This window comes from Schistocerca gregaria, chromosome 1 (assembly GCF_023897955.1).
Source record: "Schistocerca gregaria isolate iqSchGreg1 chromosome 1, iqSchGreg1.2, whole genome shotgun sequence".
Classification (NCBI taxonomy): Eukaryota; Metazoa; Arthropoda; class Insecta; order Orthoptera; family Acrididae; genus Schistocerca; species Schistocerca gregaria.
Window position 1 is genome coordinate 1073751686 of NC_064920.1, and position 20479 is coordinate 1073772164.

Consider the following 20479-nt stretch of genomic DNA (forward strand, 5'->3'; position numbering starts at 1 on the left):
CATATCTTTAAACTGTTGAGAGGCCCCTTAGAGACAGATAACCATTAAGTAGTGCTGGCATCAGTGTGGGGTGTTTGAGAGTGCTTCAAATGGTCAAATGGCTCTAAGGACTATGGGACTTGACATCTGAGGTCATCAGTCCCCTAGACGTAGAACTACTTAAAACTAACTAACCTAAGGACATCACACACATCCATGTCCAAGGCAGGATTCGAACCTGCGACCGTAGCAGTCGCGCGGTTCCATACTGAAGCGCCTAGAACCGCTAGACCACAGCTATCTAATAAATTTGGGTTTGGAATAAGTTTAATATGCAGTGGTGCAAGCAAATAACTTTAGATATGAGACTTGAACTTACGTGTTACACCACATACTTCTCGTCACTTCCCGTCTCGCGCAATTTTTCTATATTGGCATTTACTATTAGGCTGTTAGCGCCATCAAACGGTACTTCTAAATCTGCATCAGACTAAACTAATGAATACATCTCAGTTTATTGCTAATGCTGTACAGAAATTATAATTAACCAGCGTCATAGACCTGTTCCGCTGCACTAGTTAATTTACTTGTATGTCTCTATGTATGTCTTGTATGTGTGGCTCTACCGATTAACAGAATGAAAGTTCTGTCCAAAATAACAACATGATTTATTATGACTAAAATCAAAATAATAAACAAAACAAATGAAACATTTACATCAAATTGGCTCAAATTGGATACTCAAATAAATGCTGTGAAGGTGAAGTTGTCCCTAAACTAGATTGTAACATTTATGACGAAGTGGTATGTGGAGTACGGTCTCCGTAATTGATCAGGCTTGCTTTACAAGAGAGAGTCGTATTATTTTCATGTCTCTGCACCGCAGTGTCAGTTTAAGAAATACGCGCAGGTAAGATATATACCTCATGATTAGGTGGTTTTATTGCGATGTGTCTTATGATTTCAAAAGACTGCAATGGCAGTTAGAAAGACGACTGCACCGCCCTTCAATAAAGGAATTGACGCCTGACACAATGACTAATGACGACTGAATGTTGCCCCAGTGAGGCTGTTATTACATTGTTCCTGACACAATGCACAGATTATGCGAGGTGCAGGGGCTAGCACTGTATTTAACACTAAATTCTTCTAGAATCTTCATATATAAACGATGCTCTAAGCCCCCCCCTCCCCCCCCCCCTTATTCTATCTCCGACTTTTGCTGTTGCACATGGATTAAAAAGAAACGCGAACTGACTGTAATCGACCCTGCAAGTGGAGTATAAAAGAGTTTGGCACCTGCAATAATTTAATTTGATAAATAAGTTAAATAAAGAAAAGTTTCATTAACGTAGTGAGAAATGAAAGGGTGGCTCTACCGATTAACAGAATGAAAGTTCTGTCCAAAATAACAACACGATTTATTATGACTAAAATCAAAATAATAAACAAAACAAATGAAACATTTACAACACATCAAATGGCTCAAATTGGATACTCAAATAAATGCTGTGAAGGTGAAGTTGTCCCTAAACTAGATTGTAACATTTATGACGAAGTGGTATGTGGAGCCAATTCCTTGCAACTCAAATCTTAAGAGAAACACACAGCCAATCCAACATTAATTGCTGCTACAGTAGTGAGAAGTCAGACAATGAACACCCAAGACAGAACAAAGTTAGAAAAGACGAACAGGCGCGCTCTGCTGAGCTCTGATTCTGACAGTGCAAATTCCCTAGTCTGCCGGTGCTGCGGACATACATTACCAAGCTGTCTTCTTAACTGCAAGGACACGATCTGGTGTACCGGAAGCGATGGCTGGTTGCTTCGACATCCCGTCGTGGTGATGATGATGTCGCGAGTATAGCCCGAAACAAATTATCCTGGTCTGGTTGTTCCAGACTAAAGACTTCCTATCAATACAAATGCGCCTCTGAGGGAGATGAAGAAGGCTCGTCACACAATCACTGACGGTAAAGTGATTGATTTTAACAAGCGAAGTCACACAGGAACTCCGATACAGTCAACTTTAGCCAAAACAGCTCAAGACAGACAACATAGGCCGCTTGTACGCAGAACGCTCAATTGCCAACTGTACTCGGAAAGTTACGTTGAAGTCGAAACTTCAGCAGCTTCGTCAAACAATAACAATTAAATAAAAGTATATTAGACAGCCAACGGAAGGCAGGCTGTCCAGAGCAGCGACAGCTCAGTCTTGTAACCTACTCCGACCGAAAGGCGAGAGCCAACTCTTCTCAAGAGCACCCATACAAGCCGAACACAGAACATTCCCACCCCCACGACAGTGGCCGGGGTTAAACGTTCCAATCAGCAACTCGAAAACCGGCGGAAAATTCCACTCTATTGCCGAAGCACTACCATTCCACCAATGGAGATTCTTGGCGCCAATTTCTGCGCCGATTTTGCTACGTCACGGAGCTTTGCCCTAAGCAAGCCAATCACAGTTACAATTTTGTAGAAAACGCGGGAGTTTGCCCGCCAAGACCACCTGGGAACACAAGTCATTCCCACGCCTCGTTGGTAGCCCGCCAGAAACGGTTGTCACTAAGTTTCTGCGAAGTAACGGAATCTCTAGCCCAGCCGCCCCTTCCGGCGCATCTGGGCTTGTCGCTCCCGCTCTTATGACAATGTCTACTTCTGGGAAGCATCCACTCGACTCCCTCACACCCGACTGCTTAACCCTTTCAAGCTCAGCGGAACTCGCCTGTCACTGGACCACCCGGGTGCCGAGAGACACTGCGTAGGAAGTCCGCGTGTGAAGGAATAGCAACTTTTCACCACAAGCAATTAGAGAGGAAAATTGAATTACTCAGAGTAGGATAGAAATATGAGAGGGGGCTTATGAAACCTCTCATTTTATCTCCTGCACATGAATTTTCATGTGCTATATCTGCATCCTGGGTACCCTGGTATTTTCAGCTCCTCTAGGCATTCGTCGCTAGAAAAAAAAAGACTGTCCCATCTTCAGATATATCAAAATAGGTGTTTAGATATTTTATGTGGTCTTCCATTACCGTATTTCATTATAGGTTTATAATTATACATTATATCTGCATATCTCTAATTAACCATCTTTTCAACATGAGTGAACCATTTTACTGGATGTTTTTCTATCTTTTCCAGTATACTCTTCACACCTAACCGATTTAGGAAAAGTGGACTGTAAATGAACCTTTACGTCCCATGCCTGTTATCTGAATTACTTGTCATGTCTGCGTTCATAATACTATCTGCATTTTTTTTATACACATAGCACCACAGTTTTTATCTCCATCAATTAATTTGGGTATTAACTGCAATCTGCCACATAACATTCTTTTGATATAATTCGTTACCCCATTAAACAGCTTTTACCTCTGCCGACAATTAATTAGATAAAGTGTCAGTAGCAAAAATAACAGTATATGAGATTATACCTGTACGCCCATGGCTTTTAGAGTGGCAGCAATGTTTATAAACGAGGTGTTCTGTTTACCTCCATGATTAATTGCTCTCATTATGTATGAGCGATGAAGTGGCTCTCATGGCAGAGCAGTGGTGTGGAAGTTGCTAGTAAGTGAAGGGGTTGGGGGGAATGATGGATATGGAGCAGAATTTATGCGAGAGATGGAATCGCCAGTTAAGCGAGCATCCGTCGCTGCAAAACGGCGCCAGAGTCACACCCGAAGCGCACAGTTGTCTGCACGTCAGTCTACATGGCCCTGATATCCTGGAAATATGATTATAGCACTACTACGGGCCATTAAAATTACTACACCACGAAGATGACGTGCTACAGATGCGAAATTTAACCGAGAGGAAGAAGATGCTGTGATTTGCAAATGATTAGCTTTTCAGAGCATTCACACAAGGTTTGCGCCGGTGGCGACATCTACATCTACATCTACATCTACATGATTACTCTGCAATTCACATTTAAGTGCTTGGCAGAGGGTTCATCGAACCACAGTCATAATATCTCTCTACCATTCCACTCCCGAACAGCGTGCGGGAAAAACAAACACCTAAACCTTCTGTTCGAGCTCTGATTTCTCTTATTTTATTTTGATGATCATTCCTACCTATGTAGGTAGGGCTCAACAAAATATTTTAGCATTCGGAAGAGAAAGTTGGTGACTGAAATTTCGTAAATAGAGCTCGCCGCGACGAAAAACGTCTTTGCTTTAATGACTTCCATCCCAGCTCGCGTATCATATCTGCATATCTGCCACACTCTCTCCCCTATTACGTGATAATACAAAACGAGCTGCCCTTTTTTGCACCCTTTCGATGTCCTCCGTCAATCCCACCTGGCAAAGATCCCACACCGCGCAGCAATATTCTAACAGAGGACGAAGCTGTCTCTTTAGTGGACTTGTTGCATCTTCTAAGTGTCCTGCCAATGAAACGCAACCTTTGGCTCGCCTTCCCCACAATATTATCTATGTGGTCTTTCCAACTGAAGTTGTTCGTAATTTTAACACCCAGGTACTTAGTTGAATTAACAGCCTTAAGAATTGTACTATTTATCGAGTAATCAAATTCCAACGGATTTCTTTTGGAACTCATGTGGATACTACGTGCTCACATGAGGAAAGTTTCCAGCCGATTTCTCATACACAAACAGCAGTTGCGTAAAATCACGTTTCCGATTTTGATAAAGGTCGGATTGTAGTATCGTATCGCGACATTGCTGCTCGCATTGGTCGAGATCCAATGACTGTTAGCAGAAAATGGAATCGGTGAGTTCAGGAGGGTAATACGGAACGCTGTGCTGGATCCCAACGGCCTCGTATCACTAGCTGTCGAGATGACAGGCATCTTATCTGCATGGCTGTAACGGATCGTGCAGCCACGTCTCGTTCCCTGAGTCAACAGATGGGGACGTTTGCAAGACAACATTCATCTGCACGAACAGTTCGACGACATTTGCAGCAGCTTGGACTATCAGCTCGGAGACCATGGCTGCGGTTACGCTGAAATGTAACGTCCACTGTTGAAAGTGCAGAACAACAGGTGACCGAGACGTGTAACCAATGGCACCCCATACCACCACTCCGGGTGATACACCAGTATTGCGATGACGAATACACGCTTGCAATGTGCGTTCACGGCGATGTCGCCAAACATAGATGCGACCATCACGATGCTGTAAACAGAACCTGGATTCATCCGAAAAAATGACGTTTTGCCATTCGTGCACCCAGATTCGTCGTTGAGTACACCATCGCAGGCCCTCCTGTCTGTGATGCAGCTTCAAGGGTAACCGCAGCCACGGTCTCCGAGCTGATAGTCCATGCTGCTGCAAACGTCGTCGAACTGATCGTGCAGATGAATGTTGTCTTGCAAACTTCCCCATCTATTGACTCAGGGATCGAGACGTGGCGGCACGATCCGTTACAGCCATGCGGATAAGATGCCTGTCATCTCGACAGCTAGTGATAAGTGCCGTTGGGATCCAGTACGGCGTTCCGTATTACCCTCCTGAACCGACCTTTTCCATATTCTGCTAACAGTCATTGGATGTCGACGAACCGCAATCTCGATAGGCTACAATCCGACATTTATCGAAGTCGGAAACGTGATATTACGCATTTTTCCTCCTTACACGAGGCATCACAACAACGTTTCACCAGGCAACGCCGGTCAACTGCTGTTTGTGTATGAGAAATCGGTTGGGAACTTTCCTCATGTCAGCACGTTGTAGGTGTCGCCACTGGCGCCAGCCTTGTGTGAATACTCTGAAAAGCTAATCATTTGCATATCACAGCATCTTCTTCCTGTCGGTTAAATTTCGCGCCTGTAGCACGTCATCTTCGTGGTGTAGCAATTTTACTGGCCTGTAGTGTATTTCCATTCCGTAGTACTGTCGCACAAACACCTTGTACGAGCCGCAGTGTAATATGCCGTGGCGGTGTTCTTTCACTATTTGAGCCATAGTCTCTGTATCTGAGCTAACCCCAAGCTGCCCGACACGGTATGGTCTGGTTAGCTAACTGCGCAGTTCGCTTACCTCCGAGCCTGAGCACCGCGCTCGCCTGGGCGCTGTCTCCGTTGCCCCTGGCGACGCACTGGTAGACGCCGCGGTGGGCTCGCGACGCTGCAGCGACATGGAGCACCAGCGGGGACAACAGCCTCGCTCGACCAGCAGGCAGGGGTTCCGCGTTGTGCAGCCACTCCACGCTGGCCACTGGTGAGCCAGACACTGTGCAGTTGAACGTAGCCGCCTCTCCCGAGTTCACCACCTGCATCAAGACCAGCAGCATAAACAATATGAGACTGGGTGCATCCAGGTCTGAGCAGACGTTTGATCCGGCTGACTTGGGATAAGGCACACAGGGGCTAAGGGATATGAGGCTAATAGGCTTAGAGGCTACCAGACTTTTGGTTATTGATCGTTGGGGGTTAGTTCACTAAAGATAAGTGGTCTTGACGGGTAGTGGTCTTGACGAATAGCGGCCTTGAGGAGTAGTGGGCTCAGTCACACGCAGACTTATGGAGCCCCCTCCTCCACAAAGGCCGGCCGGAGTGGCCGTGCGGTTCTGGGCGCTACAGTCTGGAGCCAAGCGACCGCTACGGTCGCAGGTTCGAATCCTGCCTCGGGCATGGATGTGTGTGATGTCCTTAGGTTAGTTAGGTTTAATTAGTTCTAAGTTCTAGGCGACTGACGACCTCAGAAGTTAAGTTGCATAATGCTCAGAGCCATTTCAAACATTTTTGAACCTCCTCCACAAGGGGGGAGGGGGGGGAGGAGCAGAACTGGAAGCTACCAAATTGGCGCTATAGTGGCCTTGAGGACTAGTGTGGCCTTTAAGTGTAGTGACATTGAGTAGCAGTGGTCCTGAGTAGTGGTCTTGGTCACTAGAAGACTTGGTGGCACGCTGGGGGAGGGCAAGCAAAATTGAAGGCTAGCTGAATAGGGGGATTAGCTGAATTGGGGGCTAGGAGAAATGGGAGGCTAGCAGAAATGACGGGCTAACAGAAATGGCGAGCAAGCCTAATTGGGTTAGCTGGTGGACTTGGAGACTGACTTGTCAGCAAAAGTTGGAAACTGGCAAGATTTGAGAATAATTTTGTTCGCAGATAAGTACACAGCCTCGATATATTTATCAAATAGTTACATTTTCCCTTACAGCCTGCACAATTTTCAAATTTACCCGCTGTTTCATTGTTTTTTTTTTCATCTTTATCAAATGACATCTAAGAAATGTCTCAAAACATGTAACAGGATGCGCTGAAAAGTAATGTCTCCGAATTTTGTATTCTGTTCTCAATATTGTTTGAGGTATTACACATCATGCATATTACTCGGTCTAACTTGCTGCAGCACTGAAATAAGTTGTAACACTGCCGTTAGAGGGCACCGAATTGTAGCGTATAACATTGTGGTGTGTAACTTAACTACGTCGGTACGTGAGAACTGTTTGCTCTAATCGAGCTTCTGATGTATAACTTTAAGAAACTAGTGAGGACGAATCAGTGCTCGAAGAAGTGCGATACGGAAATACTAAAGAATAAAGAGGTACTCTCTGAATTCCCTAAGGCAACAGATAGAGTAGCTCAGTAACCAATTCAGTTGAAGAGGAATGGACATGTATAAAAAGTGCAATTACAGAAGTCGGAAATGTAATTGCGAGGAAACTATGGCTAACAGAAGAAATACTTCATTTGTTAGGTGAAAGAAGGAAGAACAAAAATCTTCAGGGAAATTCAGTAATGCAGTAATACAAGTCCCTTAGAAATGAAATAAACAGGAAGTGCAAGAAAGCTAAGGTGAAACGGCTGCATGAAAGGTGAGAAGAAGTCGAAAAAGATGTGATTGTGGGAAGGAGTGACTCAGCATGCAGAGAAGTCAAAACAACCTTCCTTGAAATTAAGAAAAAGCAAGATTGTTAATATCAAAAGTGCAATGGGAATTTCATTGTTAAATGGTGAGGAGAGTGGATAGGTGGAAAGAGTACATTGAACGCCTGTATGAGTAACAAGATTTGTCTGATCACGTGATAGAAGAAGAAACAGGAGTCTATATAGAACAGATAGGGAACCCAGCATTAGAATCAGAATTTAAAAGAGCATTGGAAGACTTAAGATGGAACCAGGTAGAAGGGATTGATAATATTGCATCAGAAATTCTAAAATTATTGGGGGAAGTGGCAACAAAACAACTATTTACGTTGGTATGTGGAACGTATTGGACTGACGATATGCTGTCTGACTTTCGGAAAAACATTGTTCACACACTTCCGAAGATTGCAAGAGCCGACAAGTGCGACAATTACCGCAAAATCAGCTAATAGCTCATGAATCCAAGCTGCTGATAAGAATAATATAGTCCCCGACTTCCTTAGCCTGAGGTTTCCTTTGACACTACCGAGCAGTGGCAGTGTTTTAACTAGAAGGCGGAAAGCAGTCTTCAGTTACTGTTCTTGGAGAATTCGTCCTATCTTTGCGGAGAATGCACCACAAAGAGGGATAAAAGCAGTGGTACCATCTCCTGTGATACCTCTTCAGTCACTGTGGGTTGTACAGTAGAGGTAGGATGTACGATTCTCCGATTCTGCCACGTTGAGATATTGACTTTGAACAGTATATCTGTTTTTCTTTGCGGAGATTATCGGTGAAAGTTGCTAGGAATCAGCTGAAGGGCGTTGTATGAGCTATTAGATGTGTAAATTCCAGTCTAGTTTTTGGTTCGTGGATGTTTTTCGATGTCAGTGGAACGTCGTTCGCATACACAGGATTGGTGCGTATGTAACTGATTAGTTGCAATTCTCTATAACAGGTAGAACAGCTAGCAAAGTAAATGAACGTTGTACGTATTTAGTGTCGTTACCAGACCTGGAACGGTATATGAAGAGAGTGAACAGCGTCAGATGTTTCGTGGTGACTGAAGGACACGGAGATGCCACGTACACGTTTGAGACAGCGTCATCAGAACCTCACAGAGTTTGAAAGCGGCCTCATTGTGGGTCTCCATTTATCTGGTTTGTCGAATTGTGGATTGTCCAGATTTATGAGGCACTCAAAACGTTCAAATATGTGTGAATTCCTAAGTGACGAAACTGCTGAGGTCATCGGTCCCTAGACTTACATACTACTTAAATTAACTTATGCTAAGAACAACATACACACCCATGCCCGAGGCAGGATTCGAACCACCGGCGGGATGGGTCGCGCAATCCGTGACATGGCGCCTGAAACCGCGCGGCCATTCCGCACAGCTTATGAGGCACTCGTATGGCCAGATGATGGCCTGCATGGGAATGTGTGGACAGTGCTACTCATCGTCATGGTTCTGATCAACCAGATCTAACCACCACAATGAAAGACCGTTGCATCGTGCACCAAGTACATTGTAACACCTTTGCATCTGCGCCTGTCATAAGAGGAAAAGCATTGGACACTCTGCAACATTCAGCATCATACCGCGCCAAAGGCAGAGACTAACAGCAGCCGAAGTAAGGACTTATCGTCCCACGCAAAGACTGCAGTTAATAACACAACACAAACGGCTACGTATGGGGTGGTGTGTCACATCTCGGACCATGCTACACGCTAACGCTTTTGCACGGTCCATAGAGGATGTTCGCAGGCTGTTGACAGTCGTTGAGTTGTGTGTGGAGATATCAGCAAACGGACATGAGTCAGACGTCAGCTGCTGGAGAGTATACATTTCTTATTTCCCCGTACAGTGCTGGTATAAATGGGTTCCTGATGCCCCACATTCAAATCTGTGGCGAACTGCGTCGATCGCCCTGTATGGCTCTGCGTGACGTCTGGTCATCAAAGACTTGTGGCGGTTCTGTGCTGTGGGTTACGCGAGTGGAAACTTCGTCTCTCCAATACTGAAGATCCATCCTTGACATCATTGACCTCAGATACACAATTTTTGGGGTAATTTACAATACGGTATGACCAATGTGTCTTGCACAGTTGATCGACTCACGTTTAACTGGCGACGTGCTCTCATGATCACTACAATCCTGTCTGTAACAGACTGCTCTGATATGTATCTGTACCCGCGCCGTTCGGCGCATATAGCAATGACAATGGGGGTCATACACGGCTGGTAGTCAAAATGGGACAACTCTTCCTGTGATTTCTGACCACTCAGTCGCGTCTCGCCTGGTAGGTCGCCACAGCGTAAGGCATGTCTCCCATGACGCTTGAGAAAACACGTGTTGAACACTTTGAGTACCAGTGGTTTATATCTGAAAATTTTTAAATAGCGTTGCCTTTACCACGAATCCACCAGTGCTGCTGCAGGAGATGAAATTATGCTTTTTTTAGTGGCCATTATGAGGAGATAATTGACAGTGAAAGTAAATATATCTAAAGTTACGGTAACCTAAATTTGAATTCGTACTATAGCTTTTATGAGTCGTTACGAAATGAAACCACTGGGGCAGTATGTAGTTTTGATGCAAAATTTATTACATTTGGGGCCTATTTTTGCTTGTTATGTAGGACTATAATTTGTTTAAGACATTATATATTAATAGATGTTTCGAGATTTGGGATAGCATCTAGGAAAAATGTGAGTTTGCTTTCAAATGTATCACAGGTAAAATAATGGGTATTTGAAAACTGTATGTTCCAGTGGCTCCAAAGTGAAACCAGCTGCGTAAAACAATTAATTGTTAACATGGTATCAACTTCTTATTGTATTCATTGCTTACTATGATAATAAAGGTTAAAAAAGTAAACTCTTCCTTCACACGTCATGAAGGCTCAAAGGTGCCGACCAGCCGCCGTGTCATCCTCAGCCCACATGTGTCACTGGATGCGGTTATGGAGAGGCATGCGGTCAGCACACCGCTCTCCCTGCCGTATGTCAGTTTCCGAGACCGCAGCCGCTACCTCTCAATCAAGTAGCTCCTCAGTTTGCCTCACAAGGGCTGAGTGCACCCAGCGTGCTAACAGCGTTCGGCAGACCAGATGGTCACCCATCCAAGTGCTAGCCCAGCCTGACAGCGCTTGACTTCGGTGATCTGACGGGAACCGGTGTTACCACTGCGGCAAGGCCGTTGGCGATAAAGGTTAAGTTTGTGAAAACTTTTAAAATTTTATTCCAAATTGAAACCTACTTCTTAAAACAACCGATTGGTTACTTTTTGCCAGCTGCTTCTTGTAATCGTTGCTTAATGTAACAATAAAGGCAAATTTTTTATAAAAAATTTTAAAGTTTTTAATACGGAGGGTCAGTGGTAGAGAACTGAGCTGCTGCGCAGAAGAGGCGAGTTTCATGCCGTGGTCCACTTTTATTGATACTGGAGCTTTGTTTGTTTGGGAGGGGGGGGGGGGGGGGAGGAGGCGAGGAATAATTAGTCTTCCGTACTTCTGTTGGTTGGATGTGGAACGCTACGAATTCATGTACTGTGCCAACCACTTCATCTCAGAAAAGCACTTGATCCCTACGCCCTCAATTATTTGTTGGATGTTATTCAGCCTCTGTCTTCCTCTACAGTTTTCTCCCTCTACAGCTTCCTCAAGTACAAAGGAAATATTACATGAAGCCTTAAGACATGTTCTACCATCCTGTCCCTTCTTTTGTCAATGTTCCCAATATGTTCCCTTTCTTGCCGATCTACCGGTCTACCATTCAACCTAATTTCAATAGCAGTCTGTAGCACCACATACGAAACGCTTCGATTGTTTTCTTTTCCGGTTTTCCAACTGCACACGATGCACTTCCATACAAACATGAGCTCCAAGTGTAGGCCGGCCGCTGTGGCCGAGCGGTCCTAGGCGTTTCAGTCCGGAACAGCGCTGCTGCTACGCTCTCAGATTCGGATCCTCCCTGGGGCATGGATGTGTGTGATGTCCTTAGGTTAGTTAGGTTTACGTAGTTCTAAGTCTAGGGGACTGATGGCCTCAGATGTTAAGTCCCATATTGCTTAGAATTTGAACCATTTTCCAAATGTACGTTCTGATAAATATCGTTCTCAACTTAGGATGTATGCTTGATACTAGCACATTTCTTTTGACCAGGAATGCCCACTTTGGTTGTGCTAGTCTATTCTTTATGTCCTCCTCACTTCGTCCGCCAGATAGCAGAATTTCTTCAGTTTGTCTGTTTCGTGGTTCCCACTTTGGATGTTATGTTCATTGCTAATCTTTTTTCTGCTACTAGTCATTATTTTCGTTTTCCTGTGCTTTGATCTCAACCCATAGTGTGTCCGTAATAGGCTCTTCATTCCATTCAACACGTTCTATAATTCTTTTTCACTTTCACTGATGATAACAATGTCATCAGCGAATCTTATCCTTGATACGCTTTCAGCCTCAATTTTAATTTCACTCTTGAACCTTGCATTATTTCCGTTATTGCTTCTTCAATGTGTCTCAGGCACTGTTGAAATAGAGCAAGTTGCATTTCAACGCAGACCCCAGAAGTTGTTCTGCTGCGCATCACGCGAGCTGCATTAATCAAGGTCAACTGTCCTTAAAGGGTTATACGTGATTAAGTTTTGAGTAGGAAGTGCAAATGGTCCGAGCACTACAGCCCGAAGACCGTCTTTTGAGGTATGCGTTCACGTGTTCTCTGCTGACCGTCATACATGTTGACAGTGACTACCTGAAAGAGTGCCGGTTTTCAGATGACGCAAGGTCCCACATTTGACCGAGTAGGGTAGTGCAGAGGTTAGCACAAAAAGTCTAAGGCGTTTGCTAGTCACGGCCTTTTTCGTTCTTGTGGCGATATTTCCATAGCAACTTTCATCCCCTAACATATATTCTTTATATCTAACCAAGAAGTGAGCTACCAGTTTTTAAAGATTTAACTTCAAGAATACTTTAATACAACGAAATATTTTCTTAAAACTATTCATCCCCTTAGGGCTTGAATTCCCAAAAACAGTGAAACACAGATTTTTTTAAAATTCCTAACAGAGAAGCCAAATACAAATTTTCATAGATATAGATTTGAAAATGCTTTCATAATGAAGTAAATTTTTTCGTCCACTATTTCCTAGGTGGCTGGACTTCCAAAAAGACTGAAACACGTGTATTTTCATTTGTAACTGAGACGTTAAGGGCCAAATTTTGCCAAATTTCATAGATGTAGCTTTCAAAATGTTATAGAACGCCTTTAATAGTGATTTATTTTCAAAGCAATTTTCACGCACGTTCTTACTTCCTTACTATTTGCTTTCCAAAAATGCTGAAACACGTTTTTTTTTCACTTCTTATTGAGAAACCAAATCTCAATTTTCGTACTTCAACCTTCAAATTTGCCTTAATAGGGACGTAATTTCAAAAAGCCCTTCATCTCGTATTTCATCCCCTTAGAAGTGAAATACCGAACAATCCCTTCTTAAAAGATGCCTACAGTATAAGCTAAACAACCTCTCCAAATTTCAGGTTTCTATCTTTAGCGATTTTCATAGACTTAGCTTTAAAAATAGTTTCATAATTAAATAACATCACTTACGGGTTAAATTTTCAAAAACATGAAAAATACATCCAACTGGTTGAGGAAGTCAAGGATATGTGGCGTCAGGATAAAGTTGACATTATACCAATTATACTATCAACTACAGGAGACATACCACACAATATGCACCAGTACATCAATGCAATACAGCTACATCCAAACTTATATATACAACTATGGAAATCCGTAATTATTGATACATGTTCAATTACCCGAAAGTTCCTAAATGCAATATAACATATACCGTACAGTTAAAAGGAAGTCACGCTTGATCAAGGTCCGCGTCACTTTCTACTTCTGACCAGACATAACGTCTGAGATAAGAAAGAAATAATAATATAATAATTTATAATAAAATATTTCAAAAAATATCCATTCCCTATTTCACCTCATTAGTCGTTGAATTTCCATGCACTGACATATCAAATACTAGCTTTCGTAGATGAAGCTTTAAAAATACATCAATAAGTCCTTAATAATGATTTATGTTTTTTAAAAAAAGAAGTTTCATACAATATCTCACCCCATAAGAGTTAAATTCGCATAAAATCTGGAACACGTATTTCTTTATTTCTGACCGAGAAATCAAATACCAATTTTCGCAGGCCTAGCTTCAAAATTGCCTTAATAGCGTCATATTTTGAAAAGTATTTTTCATACCCTATTTCACTCCCTTACGGATGGAATTTCAAAAAATCCCTGTTTAAACGACGTTCACTGCATATGATCAAAGCTACTGCAAAGTTCAAGTTTCTTTCCCTAGTGGTCTGGAATGGGCGATGATGAATTCGAGACAACGCTTTTTATGTTACTATTTTCTTTTTTTTAATATGATACCGGGACTTGAATGAAGCCCCGTATATCAGTGTATATTTGCTTCATTAGATATGGTTCAAATGGCTCTGAGCACTATGGGACTCAACTTATTAGTCCCCAGAACTTAGAACTACGTAAACCTAACTAACCTAAGGACATCACACACATCCATGCCCGAGGCAGGATTCGAACCTGCGACCGTAGCGGTCGCGAGGTTCCAGACTGTAGCGCCTAGAACCGCTCGGCCACTCCGGCCGGCCATTAGGTATGACCTGGAAGCAATAAATAAATGGTAACGCTGTTATCTGCTGGTGTTAACGGCACAATACGGGAGTGTGATGAGGTCCTCACCAGCAGGTGTGGTGTGACGTGTACGGCGAGCGGTGCAGTGACCTGCAGCGAGGCGTGCACCCGCTGCTCACCGAAGGCGTTGTTCACTCGACACTCCCATCTTCCTGCGTCTTCCTGCCGCGCCCCTAGGATGTGCAGCGCCTCCTGCGAGGCCCACACGCGCCCGGAAGAAGCCACCGGCGTCCCGGACTCGTGCCACCACCTGCAACATCGAGGCGCCGATGTGATGCTAAAATTTACGCCACATCTACACGGTTTAGTCACAGTAATGTGACCACCACCGATGTTCGACGTCAACGTGCAATAATAAGTGACAGACGACAGTTGGCAGCACTGCAGCGGAAGGTACATAAAGCGAGCCGGGGCGCAATTAGGACTGTTTTGGGGGTGTGGGGGACAATGCAGTCGTTGTCGTAACGGGCAAACGGAGAGATTTATCTGACATCCATGACATGAATAGTGGCTTTCGGTCCAGGGTGGAAACTGCTAAGTTTGTAAACTATTAGCATGCTATCGTGGAAAGCAAAATGGAACTATCCAACACAGGCTCTGAGGCAACTATGGGGAGGAAGGTTTATCTGTTTAGTAAGAGTTATAAAAGCAGATTTCAGACGACCTAACAGATGAAAACGAAAATTTCTGTTCCGACACTGACAACGTTGAGTGTTTATGGAAAAAGTTAAAGGCAATCGTAAAATGCGTTTTAGACAGGTACGTGCCGAGTAAAAGTGCGAGGGACAGGAAGAACCCACCGTGGTTCATCAACAAAGTTAGGAAACTACTGCGAAAGCAAAGAGAGCTTCACTCCAAGTTTAAACGCAGCCCAAACCTCTCAGACAAACAGAAGCTAAACGATATCACAGTTAGCCTAAGGAGGGCTATGCCTGAAGCGTTCAGTGAATTCGAAAGTGAAGTTCTATGTACCGACTTGATAGAAAATCATAAGAAGTTCTGGTCTTACGTTACATCAGTAAGTGGATCGAAACAGCACATCCAGACATTCTGGGATGATGATGGCATTGAAACAGAGGATGACTCGCGTAAAGCTGAATAACTAAACAACTTTTTCCAAAGCTGTTTCACAGAGGAAGACCGCACTGCAGTTCCTTCTCTAAATCCTCGCACGAACAAAAAAATGGCTGACATCCAAATAAGTGTCCAAGGAATAGAAAAGCAACTGGAATCACTCAACAGAGGAAAGTCCACTGGACCTGACGGGATACCGATTCGATTCTTCACAGAATAAGCGAAAGAACTTGCTCCCTTTCTAATAGCCGTGTACCGCAAGTCTCTAGAGGGACGGAAGGTTCCAAATGATTGGAAAAGAGCACAGGAAGTCCCAGTCTTCAAGAAGGGTCGTCGATCAGATGCGCAAAACTATAGGCCTATATCTCTGACGTCGATCTGTTGTAGAATTTTACAACATGTTTTTTGATGGAGTATCATGTCGTTTTTGGAAACCCAGAATCTACTCTGTAGGAATCGACATGGATTCCGGAAAGAGTTATCGTGTGAGACCCAACTCGCTTTATTTGTTTATGAGACCCAGGAAATATTAGATACAGGCTCGCAGGTAGATGCTATTTTCCTTGACATCCGGAAGGCGTTCGATACAGTTCCGCACTGTCGCCTGATAAACAAAGTAAGGTACAGAAAGCTGGCTGAAGCCAGAGATAAATTCTGCCGAAATTTTTACAAAGGCACAGACGGTGTTTAGAAGGGATAGATTGCATGCAACCGCTGGTGGCGTGTTTGTCACTGTTAGTAGTAGTTTATCCTGTAGTGAAGTAGAAGTGGATAGTTCCTATGAATTATTATGGGTGGAGGTTACACTCAGCAATCGAGCTAGGTTAATAATTGGCTCCTTTTACCGACCTCCCGACTCAGCAGCATTACTGACAGAACAACTGAGAGAATATTTGGAATACATTTCACATAAATTTTCTCATCATGTTATAGTCTTAGGTGGAGATTTCAATTTACCAGATATAGACTGGGACACTCAGATATTTAGGATGGGTGGTAGGGACAGAGCACTGAGTGACATCATACTGAGTGCACTATCCGAAAATTACCTCGAGCAATTAAACAGAGAACCGACTCGTGGAGATAACATCTTGGACCTACTAATAACAAACAGGCCCGAACATTTCGACTCTGTAATTGTGGAACAGGGAATCAGTGATCATAAGGCCGTTGCAGCATCCCTGAATATGGAAGTTAAGAGGAAAATAAAAAAAAGGGAGGAATGTTTATCTGTTTAGCAAGAGTAATAGAAGGCAGATTTCAGACTACCTAACAGATCAAAACGAAAATTTCTGTTCCGACACTGACAACGTGTTTATGGAAAAAGTTCAAGGCAATCGTAAAATGCGTTTTAGACAGGTACGTGCCGAGTAAAACTGTGAGGGACGGGAAAAATCCACCGTGGTTCAACAACAAAGTTGGGAAACTACTGCGAAAGCAAAGAGAGCTTCACTCCAAGTTTAAACGCAGCCAAAACCTCTCAAACAAAAAGAAGCTAAACGATGTCAAAGTTAGCGTAAGGAGGGCTATGCGTGAAGCGTTCAGTGGATTCGAAAGTAAAATTCTATGTACCGACTTGACAGAAAATCCTAGGAAGTTCTGGTCTTACGTTAAATCAGTAAGTGGCTCGAAAAAGCATATCCAGGCACTCCGGGATGATGATGGCATTGAAACAGAGGACGACACGCGTAAAGCTGAAATACTAAACACCTTTTTCCAAAGCTGTTTCACAGACGAAGACCGCACTGCAGTTCCTTCTCTAAATCCTCGAACAAACGAAAAAATGTCTGACACTGAAATAAGTGTCCAAGAAATAGAAAAGCAACTGGAATCACTCAACAGAGGAAAGTCCACTGGACCTGACGGGATACCAATTCCATTCTACACAGAGTCCGCGAAAGAACTTGCTCCCTTTCTAATAGCCGTGTACCGCAAGTCTCTAGAGGAACGGAAGGTACCAAATGATTGGAAAAGAGCACAGGCAGTCCCAGTCTTCAAGAAGGGTCGTCGAGCAGATGCGCAAAACTATAGGCCTATATCTCTGACGTCGATCTGTTGTAGAATTTTAGAACATGTTTTTTGCTCGAGTATCATGTCGTTTTTGGAAACCCAGAATCTACTCTGTAGGAATCGACATGGATTCCGGAAACAGTGATCGTGTGAGACCCAACTCGCTTTATTTGTTTATGAGACCCAGAAAATATTAGATACAGGCTCGCAGGTAGATGCTATTTTCCTTGACTTCCGGAAGGCGTTCGATACAGTTCCGCACTGTCGCCTGATAAACAAAGTAAGAGCCTACGGAATATCAGACCAGCTGTGTGGCTGGATTGAAGAGTTTTTAGCAGACAGAACACAGCATGTTGTTATCAATGGAGAGACGTCTACAGACGTTAAAGTAACCTTTCGCGTGATATGGGACCATTGCTTTTCACAATATATATAAATGACCTAGTAGATAGTGTCGGAAGTTTCATGCGGCTTTTCGCGGATGATACTGTAGTATACAGAGAAGTTGCAGCATTAGAAAATTGTAGCGAAATGCAGGAAGATCCGCAGCGGATAGGCACTTGGTTTAGGGAGTGGCAACTGACCCTTAACATAGACAAATGTAATGTATTGTGAATACATAGAAAGAAGGATCTTTTATTGTATGATTACATAATAGCAGAGAAAATACTGGTAGCAGTAACTTCTGTAAAATATCTGGGAGTATGCGTGCGGAACGATTTGAAGTGGAATGATCATATAAAATTAACTGTTGGTAAGGCGGGTACCAGGTTGAGATTCATTGGGAGAGTCCTTAGAAAATGTAGTCCATCAAAAAAGGAGGTGGCTTACAAAACACTCGTTCGACCTATACTTGAGTATTGCTCGTCAGTGTGGGATCCGTACCAGATCGGGTTGACGGAGGAGATAGAGAAGATCTAAAGAAGAGCGGTGCTTTTCGTCACAGGGTTATTTGGTAACCGTGATAGCATTACGGAGATGTTTAGCAAACTCAAGTGGCAGACTCTGCAAGAGAAGCGCTCTGCATCTCGGTGTAGCTTGCTGTCCAGGTTTCGAGAGGGTGCGTTTCTGGATGAGGTATCGGATATATTGCTTCCTCCTACTTATACCTCCCGAGGAGATCACGAATGTAAAATTACAGAGATTCGAGCGTGCATGGAGGCTTTCCGGCAGTCGTTCTTCCCGCGAAGCATACGCGACTGGAACAGAAAAGGGAGGTAATGACAGTGGCACGTAAAGTGCCCTCCGCCACACACCGTTGGGTGGCTTGTGGAGTATAAATGTAGATGTAGATGTAGAACACGCACCCGTGCGCGAGGGAGGACTCGAACCTCCGCCGGGATCAGCCGCACAGTCCATGACTTAAGCGCCTTAGACCGCTTTTTCTATATTGTTAGTTGACTTTGTTCATGGCGGACTTCCTATGACACTCGTTCTGGTTGTTCGTTGATCCGTCCACTCAGTTTTATTATTACAGAGGGTAGCTAAACCCTCTAACCGAACACGCAGAACTACCGTGCCGCCACCGCTCGGCTACTGCGCGGCACATCACATTTGCTTACGTTCGAGGTCAGTGTCATTCCTTGCCAGAGTGTCGATACTCTGCCGCTCTTGTTATATTTCGCTACGGTTACCTTGCCTTGGAAATCCTCTATTTTCAACAGCATCACCCGCGATCAGTCTTATGCAACTTGCGACGCTATCCACTAGGCCAATTGTACTATACTGAATAATAACTGTCGTATAACACACCTATGTCCTACCACGAAATTTACTTCTACGCTTGCAGATTTCTGTCCATTAAGATTGACTCGCTATGTTCTATTTTTACGAACTGTTCAATCCATGTCACAAAGCTGCTGTGGTAATTCACATGCACGTATTGAGCCCTGCTGCTCCTCGCGTTGGTGCTGCTTGTAGGTTTCTGCCTTCTGTTGCAGGCCAGACTGTATCCTTTAGTTGGCATGGCTGCGGTTGTTTGTCTTCTTCTCGTCTTGACTGGCGCCACTCGTTTTGGAAGCGTTGCCTGTCCGCTAGTGGCAGCAGCGGTGCTTATCGATATGTAGTAACTGTTGCCTTATCTTTGGGGCGACGTAGTTGTTTTTCCGTGTCGTGTGAGTGCGGCAGTTCGGTTGGGGACTCAGGAGCAGCGACGTCTGTGAAGTGTGAGAACACGCCGGGACCGCTGGCGTCGCGCATGGACTGCCGGATGGAAGGGCTGTGGTCACCAGGGTGCACGACCTCGACGTAAACCACATCCTGCAGACTTTAAGATGAGTGCATTTCAATTCAGGTAACGAAACCTCCAGCATTGTGGCATCTCGCGATTCTCCAGTGACTTGGGTTCGTCTTGCCGCTCGTAGTGTCGACGAGGCGAAGAGCAGCGAGTGGAGTGCTTTGGGAAAGTGGATATGATTAGCCTTCATCGACTTCTTATTCCTATTTACTGCGCTCAGCTTATTACAATTTGTTAAGTTCAACCAGTGGTATTTTTCCTGCCTGGTAGCCGCTAATGCCCCGGTTACCTGCCCTGGGGGTTAGTGTATATAATGGCAGTGTGCGTTTCCTCACTTTGCCGGTGCTGTAAGGTGTGTAGTTTTGACAGCTTTCTTGATTATAGGCCGTTGTGATTCTTTTACTCTGGTGGTAGTGATTCCTTTCTCATTCCGGGTGCTCTAAGCACAGTATTCTGGGGGCGTAGTGTAGTCCGCCATTTCTGGCTATGGCGCGTTGTTCCATTCTTGCATTTGGTTTATTGGATGTCAGTTAGCTTCAGCAAGATTGTTATTAGTCATTCGTTAGACTGCCACTAGTCTGAGTTACCATCTTGTGCAGTGAATTCAGTTCTTGGCGTGTAAGGCC

At 44.0% G+C, this 20479-nt stretch overlaps 1 protein-coding gene across 1 annotated transcript in view; it reads right to left on the reverse strand.

Annotated features, from left to right (window-relative positions):
- LOC126288932 (Down syndrome cell adhesion molecule-like protein Dscam2) overlaps positions 1-20479 on the reverse strand; it is a 412211-nt gene that overhangs the window by 276290 nt on the left and 115442 nt on the right. Inside the window, exons 2-3 of the mRNA XM_049984899.1 lie at positions 14582-14783; positions 5993-6224 (exon numbers count right to left, since the gene is read on the reverse strand). Of these exons, the coding sequence (XP_049840856.1) occupies positions 5993-6224; positions 14582-14783 (434 nt within the window). The remainder of the gene's footprint in view (positions 1-5992; positions 6225-14581; positions 14784-20479) is intronic.